The sequence below is a fragment of the Anarrhichthys ocellatus genome, unplaced genomic scaffold (assembly GCF_004355925.1).
Source record: "Anarrhichthys ocellatus isolate YVR2014 unplaced genomic scaffold, GSC_Weel_1.0 scaffold17, whole genome shotgun sequence".
NCBI classification, from domain to species: Eukaryota; Metazoa; Chordata; class Actinopteri; order Perciformes; family Anarhichadidae; genus Anarrhichthys; species Anarrhichthys ocellatus.
Window position 1 is genome coordinate 246,748 of NW_022280047.1, and position 7,881 is coordinate 254,628.

At 41.9% G+C, this 7,881-nt stretch overlaps 1 protein-coding gene across 1 annotated transcript in view; it reads right to left on the reverse strand.

The window, feature by feature from the left end:
• The window catches only part of tmem8b (transmembrane protein 8B), a 43,209-nt gene that overhangs the window by 32,222 nt on the left and 3,106 nt on the right, over positions 1-7,881 (reverse strand). Inside the window, exons 2-3 of the mRNA XM_031856257.1 lie at positions 5,161-5,350; positions 4,371-4,578 (exon numbers count right to left, since the gene is read on the reverse strand). Of these exons, the coding sequence (XP_031712117.1) occupies positions 4,371-4,578; positions 5,161-5,350 (398 nt within the window). The remainder of the gene's footprint in view (positions 1-4,370; positions 4,579-5,160; positions 5,351-7,881) is intronic.

The following is a 7,881-nucleotide window of genomic DNA, read 5'->3' on the forward strand; positions in this document are numbered from 1 at the left end:
AGGGAACACTCTGGGGTATACGCCGAGCTTCCACTTTATTAGGTACACCTGAACAATCTAATGCAATCCATCGCAATAGTGCCGCAGTAAATGCAACATTTACGAGCTTATGTGCAGCTTTATTAAACTCTGCGGTCATTTTAAAGTCTGCAGTTAGCGCTCGTTGTTGCATCGCATTGCAATATATTCAGTTTGTTATGTATTGAATACGCCCGTTATAATGAGACGGAGAGGAATACCTTTCATTATCATTTTAAGGCTCACATAGGAAGGATTTATTGCAGGAACAAGCTATTAGATTCTATCAGCTAAGATTGCTTAGAGTGTTTGGTCTTTAAATAAAGAATTATACTCATTCATAAAGCATATGACCATTTCAATTAGTAACTAATATGTAAGGAAAAAAAGATACTTAATTGCAGTTTTTACTGACTGTTTTTTTCTATATTTACAGACTTGAACTGAGACCCCGTTATACTGACTGGCAGACGACGCTGACTGGCCAATATCCAGCATTTAATAAAAAGCTAATATATCATGTCAAAGCTTGATTTTAATGAGCATCATAAAACGGTAAGCTCTTTTTTAAGCAATGGATGATAAGAGAGAAGAAACCCCTCCAGAATTGTGATGGATTACATTGATTGCGGGTTAGTCTTTTTTTTCCACCGCCCTTATTTCTATTAATATGTTACTACAAAAACTAACTAGCATCATCATTAACCTGAAACAAGATAGGCTGGTTGCCCTACACTCCAGTGACTTCGTAACAACAAACGTCTAAAGGTAAAAAGATGGTGGCATTGGTAAACATCTTATATAATTTATTGCTTGTATCACTTCGCATTTATTTGTTATGTATTTTCCTCTTCATATGATGTCTAATCCGATACGATACACCATGAAGAAAATGGGAAAAGCATCACTATGTTGCTTTTTGTCTTCTTAAAGGCGCAGTGTGTAAGTTCTGGCCATATGTGTCAGCTCCGGGGGAGACGGCTCTCCAGTTAGCGTTTAGCTAAAACAACTTGCATTCAGCCAGCGCAAAACCTCCAGCGCCTATAGGGGTCTGATCCTGGGGGACTGCCTGGACCCCCCCCCTGGATCCAGAATTGTTTTCTTGCCGCTGTTACACAGGTTAGACCCAGAGCCAGCCCACTGTGATGGCCGGCGCTAGCTGTGTGCAAATGCTATAGCTAACCGCTAACTGAAGGTCCATCTCCCGGAGCTCTACTTCTCCGACCTCTCATGTCGGTCTAAGGTCAGACTGGACGCTAGTGACTCACTATCGCCTCTCGAGGTACAAGTGGTGTTACAAGACAGGACGGGCTGAGGCTAGCTGGTTAGCATGCTAATTTCAGTAGCTACGTCTGTAACACAATACATCGACATCTTTGGCACAACATCTCTTTGTATTTTGTTGATAATGTTGACATTTTTTTATGTTTTAAACCAAATTTCTGTCTTTTATGAGGTAAGAGTAAAATAGATAAATACATTTAACAATTATTAATTCCAAGGAAGAATACAGGTCAAATAATTCTCAGGGAGATATGCCGGAGTGAAATATATCAAACACAGAGAATCTTGACTCTCCAATTTCAGCAAGTCAAAGAACATAATGAAAATTATGTATTTGACAGTCAATACAGTTTTATCATCGCTTCTTTGTTCTTAGTTGCTAAATCCTTATGCCCTCTGTGCGCAGGATTGCTCAAGTTCGGTATTTGACTGATATTGTTATAAATGCAGCGTGCATTCCCCTGCTTGGCTTGCATTGCTTACACCCGTGTTGTCCTCTCTGAACTGATAACATCACATCTTGGTTGTTTAAAAAAATAAAAATGCTTCAGAAAAGAGAATGCAGAAAAGAGGTTATTTCCATATATACGGTGTGTCATTTTAGGCCGGTCATATTTGAGCCACGGCAGCTTCTATTCTCTGTGCACCCCAAAGCAAACCAATTATTTTTGCACATGCGAGGTTGACAGCAACATTTGATGGTATTTTTGATTGTTGTGTATTCCAGGTGCACTTGTGCCAGCCAGTGGAAACCACAAAGGAAGCACAACTGAACACCATGCCAGTGACAAATAAATTGCCTGAAAATGGAAATCAGCAGGTGCTTTTATGTGGCCAAATAGAAGAACATGATGAGATGAAGGAGAAAAAAAGAGGCTCTGCAGAGCAAGCACAGAATACTAATCCCAACCATCACATACATCAGTTTTATTATAATCTTTTCTATCTTACAGAGGAGGTAAGTAACTGTGAAGAAAATATTATAGATGTAGATCCCACTGAAGTTATCGAAACAACGCTTTCCACATTAATAAGCTTTGGTTTTACCAGTCTCTAACAGACTGGAGCTTTTCATTTGCTGCTCCAAACCGTTGATCCTCCGCGCTAGCACTGTGGCTCTAGGGTTGGCTATGTACAGCTGTTGAAGCTATAGCTATGAAAAATTATGCGCTTTTGGTATCTATTACACACCCAACAAAATCAATTTGTTTGTAATCCACATAATCATGAATGAGAAAGTATAAACAAAAATATGGTCTACCCAGGAAACCGCTGTTCATATGTGTGAAATGAGAAGTCACGTTTCTCACGTAACTTCTGTACTTAATTAACGTTACTTCTGTAATTGTTTTAACCCAAACCACAACCTTTTCCTAAACCTAACTAATTTGATTTGTTGGCTAAAAGTCACCAACTGTTTCACAAATCGTTTCCTAAACCTTACCAAGTAGTGCTGTTGCCTAAACCACCTGAGTTGTTTCCTGTGAAGATAAAAGTTTATATTGAAAAGACTGTATGCATGCAACGAACAGAAATTGACATGTGTTGGTGGACTTTCGTAAGAGAACGCACAAACTTTTGACTTTTTTCGTGAGATATCACACAAACCATTGTATGAGGATGCTTGTGTCTTTCGGTTCACCACTTTAGTCCAGACTGACAAATCTCACATGAAATCTTCTACGTACATTCATAGTCCTTTAGAATTTATTTTGGTCATCCTCTGACATTTCCTCTAGCACCTCCATGAGATTGACATTTTTGATAATTAGTGAACGTCTCAACAGCTACAGTATTAGATGGATTGCCATGAAATTTGGTACGGACATTCATGGTGCCTGGAGGATGAATTCTACTGACTATGGTGATCCCCTGACTTTTATCTAGTGCCGCCAGCAGGTAAAGTTGTTCACTTATGCAGTGAAATATCTCAACATCTAGTAGATAGATTGGCGTAAAACTTTTGCCTAGGGCGTGACTTTTCCCCTTGTGCCTCCATGAGGTTTTTGTGGTTTTGAGTGAATGGATGGCCATGAAATGTGGCTCAGACATTCATCTAATTACTTTGGCCAATATCAGGTCAAAGTTATTATAATAAAAATTGTTCAATAGTTTGGCCAATGAACTGAATAACATCCCCTTCGGCCTCGGCTGTGCTTTGTGTTTATAATGTGTAACATTATATCTGTTGGTTAGCATTGACATTGTGAGCATGATCGCATGCTTGCGTTAGCATTTAGCTCAAAGCATCACTGAGCCAATGTATAGTCTCACAGAGCTGGTAGCATGACCGTAGGTAGACCAAGCAGCAACCTCCCAGTCCAAAAAGTGAAGCCAATATGAAAGCATCTTAAACTTGCATTCTTTCTAATGGCCATCAGGGGGCAACTCCTCTGGTTGACTCTGTTGACTTTACTTCTCACTTGATTTATTCCCTCAGTAAACATTGTAAACATGAGTTTATGGTCTCAATCTCTAGTTTCAAGTCTTCTTCAATACAGCATGATGTTCATTTAGTAAATTATGGTCCATTTATAGTCAAATAGACCATAAAGCAGATGATGGTTTAGGGCAGTGCTACCTTTAACAATTTCACAGTGTGTTTTCAGTTCATGAAAGTAATTTTTAATAATTTGGTCGCCTAAAAATGTCTTACTCAGCATTCGGTTTTACTTAACTCTACCCTCTCCTGTCACTTCTGGTTGCAAAAAATCAAGATGGAGACGAACAAAATGCCAAACTTGAAGTTTCAAAACCACATTCCACAAACCAATGGGTGATGTCACGGAGACAACGTCCATTTTATATACAGTCTATGCTCTAGACTCTTAATTATTTTTGAAGGATTGATCTGGTGGTAATTTAGGCAGTAAAAGCAAATAAAAAAACACCATCTACAGAACACAGCTTTTTTTTAACAGTTTGTTTATAAGTGGACCTCTGGGAGGTGCAGTGCAGAAACAACAGAATGACCAATGCTAGCACCAATATTTCCTAAATCACATCTCAGTGATTCAAATTCTAACACATAGCCATGATGTTTACTGGTGATAGATGTTCAGGCTCACCTTGACTGAGATCTTGCCTTCATCCTTGGGCAAATGTGCAGCTAGGAACCAGTCTCCAGGGAGCGGGCTGGTCACGTTGAATGCTCCTGTGGTACGGTTTGGAAGAGTCCAGGTGAGAGTCACAGCAAAGGATCCTGGGACGACTGTGTCCCGAGGGAAGCGGGTGTACAGGGGGTTGATTACTGGAGGAGCCCCAGACCTGAAGTACCTGTTGATCACCAACACAAAATGTGATCGCTGTTTGGCCCTAATATTTCTCACATACAACACAGGCATCTGCCGAATATACAAATTCATCCATAGGAGCAACTGACAGCATGAGCACAGATGGCATCTTCTGTTTGGAAATGTGAAAAAATTCAAATCCGAACCATTAATAATCATATCTAGCCCTACATATTTGAATGTGATAACCATGCCCACGTTCAGTCACAGCATCACAGGGACACAGAGGAGTCACCTGAGATGCCAGCTCTCATCACAAACACTTACCAATATGACAAATATAGACAGGAAAAATTAAAAGTTAAATGCAGCTAATGCTTTAACAGCAGTCCCCTCCATATGCCGAGTAATAGCTGACACTGCTCAGTGTTGAACCAGCTGCTATAACCCTTTTCCCCCCAAAGGCAAAGTGCATAAGATGCTTATTGTTATCTATTTATACCCTAGAGAAGGAGCAGACTTCAACTTCTAAGTGTTTAAATCCAACAAGAGAAAGGCTTTAAACTAAACACAAGCAACTTCAGAAAGAGGAAAAAATTAGTCGGGTACAAAGTCATCGTCTTACACGGTCACGTTGCGGTTTGGGCAGCTGTCTCCAAACGTGCCCCCTTGCTCCTTGAAGGTGATGAGGTTCCATACGGCCATCATGGTGTCATCAGGCACATTGAAGTGGAACAGCTCCACACTGGCGAAGGAGTTGAAAGCGTTCAGCTTACGAGGCGTGCGGGTGAAGTATTCAGTCACAAAAAGGCAATCTGTGGGGAACAGAACCAGAGGAGAGTCTCCCTGAATATGTGCGGGGATAAATGTCAGGAACACACACGATATCCTCATTAATAAAATGAAAAGTGCTCCCTACATTTGATTGACAGGATTAAGAGTCTTAGGGCTGTACTTAGGCACAGCACTGCTCTGAGCTTTGAGTTCACCATGTGTTAGCGTGTTAAAATATTCCCAATGTTAATGCTAATGTGCTATTGTTAAGCAGCTATAGTGTTAACCATCTTAGTTTGATGTGTTTGCTAATTTGCCCAACACAAAAAAGTTCAGATGAGGCTGATGGCGCAAGATGAGGAGTCAGGGGATCATCAATGTAATTAGGATTCATCCTCTGGGAACCTTCTTCGTTATGCTAACGCGTCTCCTCGATTCCTTCCTCGCCTTCTCTCCCTTGCGTCTCAGTCCCGCCCACGGGAAATGCGAGCAGAGTAGGCGAGGAAGAGACGCGAGGAGAGAGGAGTGGACAGGGCATTTTAAAGAGACGTCAATTAAATATGACGTGTGGCACAGCTGCATCAGCTGTCCATTGTTTTGTTGCTCTTTGTCTCCTCGAGGTGCACTCTAAGGAATTGGAAGATCCTCCATGATGGCGGAGATGGAACGATTTACGGGGTCACGGGAGGAGAATGGACGCGAGGAAGCACCCCATTAGTGCCTTTACCAGATTTTGTGCCGATCCATTTAGTCGATGTTGGGATTTTACGGCGGGTAAGTGAAAACTTTGATGGTGGTGTTGGTGGTGTAAGACAAAAAAGTCATGAGATTCACAGTTATTAGAATTCATCCTCTGGGGACCATTGTTTATCTTACAAAATTTCATGGCAACCCACCTAGCAACTGATCCTTCGCTAAGCCCCGCCCCCAGAGCTACCATGGAGCCCACACTGTCACGAACTGCACTCCCTGAATAATAATTATCTAATTTTTAGTAAAACGAAAAAGCAATTTTCCAGAGAGAAGCAGACAGAAGGTCTACCATGTGTTTTTAAAGGTTATATCCAGTATGTCAAAGTGATTCAGCAGTGAAAACGGGTAAAAGGTTAAGATGGAAGCTAAAGTCTACCGATCACAGTGTAAAAGTGAAGCATCACATCACCTGGAGATCGAGACAGAAGACAATGAAACACTGGTCCTGTAAAGCCAGGTAGGTCTTTATTAATGGTTACAATCATTAAAAAGTGAAAGCAGCATGTGTTTACATTCAGTATACCTTCAGTAGCTAGCGTGGCAAGACGATAGTTAATGCTGTGCTAACGTACTACGCTAATGCTAGCTCCACAGGTTTTTACCGAGAAACGAAATGTTTTAGAAACGTACATCTCCTTCCAACCTCTCCGGGCAACGAGTATCACTATTACACAACGTTTAACGACTAGCTCCACATCCATCCCCGGTCAGAGCTAGCCGAATCTACGCTATGATTGGCCGAGGCGGGATTTGGCGAAGGGTCAAATTGACCAGAGATTTCAGTCCGCTCCAAAGTCTTGGAGCGATCCACCGTCAGAGACCGACATTGCCATCCCTCGCCACGATGCTTGCTGACAATGAGCGAAGACTTTTGCTTACCAAGACTGAATCCCAAGTACAAACATTTCCCAATTTCTCAACGCTACCGTTCTTGTAAATAGCAGTCTCTCTGTCTGAAGTCTCATAATACCAATCTTCTCCTTGAACCCGTGACGCAACAGAGAGCTAGATCATCCAAATATGTGATTGCAGACATTAACTCCTTTTAAAGCAGCTGAGGGAGATGCATGTATGCAGGCTCACTCGCATCCCTGCATAATGTCAAATCCTTGGATTACATCCAGCGAAGGCTCCCGCATATAAAAGCAAGCGGAAAGAGCGACAGGTGTAATCTGCCATATTACCTACGTGAGCCATAGAGCGACGCCCAACGGGGGGTGGAATCAGGGGAAATGGATTGCGAGGCAGTTAATTGCTACACCGGAACATACTGCATCTCTCAGATTAGCGTTATCATAAATATAAGGAGATAAGAAAGCAGCAGCAGTTCATCAGAACAATGTGGAGGCTTGATGTTTCACCGGAGGAGAATGTTTCCCCATTTGCAGCGCGCTCCCCTTTGTGTTTATTGCGCTTCCGCCATCTGCACTTGGAGTACCTGCGGCGATGTCGTTCATCGTTTTGGGGGATAATTTATCTCACCTGCAATTTGCACACACAAAAAAAAAATGGTAAAATCTCGTAAAAGCCGTTTTCGAGGATGCAATGAAAAGCCTGTGTGCCTCTAAAACAGCAGGAGCCCAATCCACCTAAGAGTAAGCAAGCTCACTGCACTGACGCTGTCATTTGTGGCTACGTGGTATTGCTTTTGTTTTACCTTGATGGCAACACAGGGCAAAGGAAAACCAAGTGGCCCCCGGTCCGCAGTGACAGGGTGCTGAAGCGGGCGGATGCAGAAAGGAAAAGCTTTTTCTTGAATGTGCAGTGTGTTCTAATAGGAAATAGAGGAGAATAAAATTGCTCTGCTCTGCTCATTCCC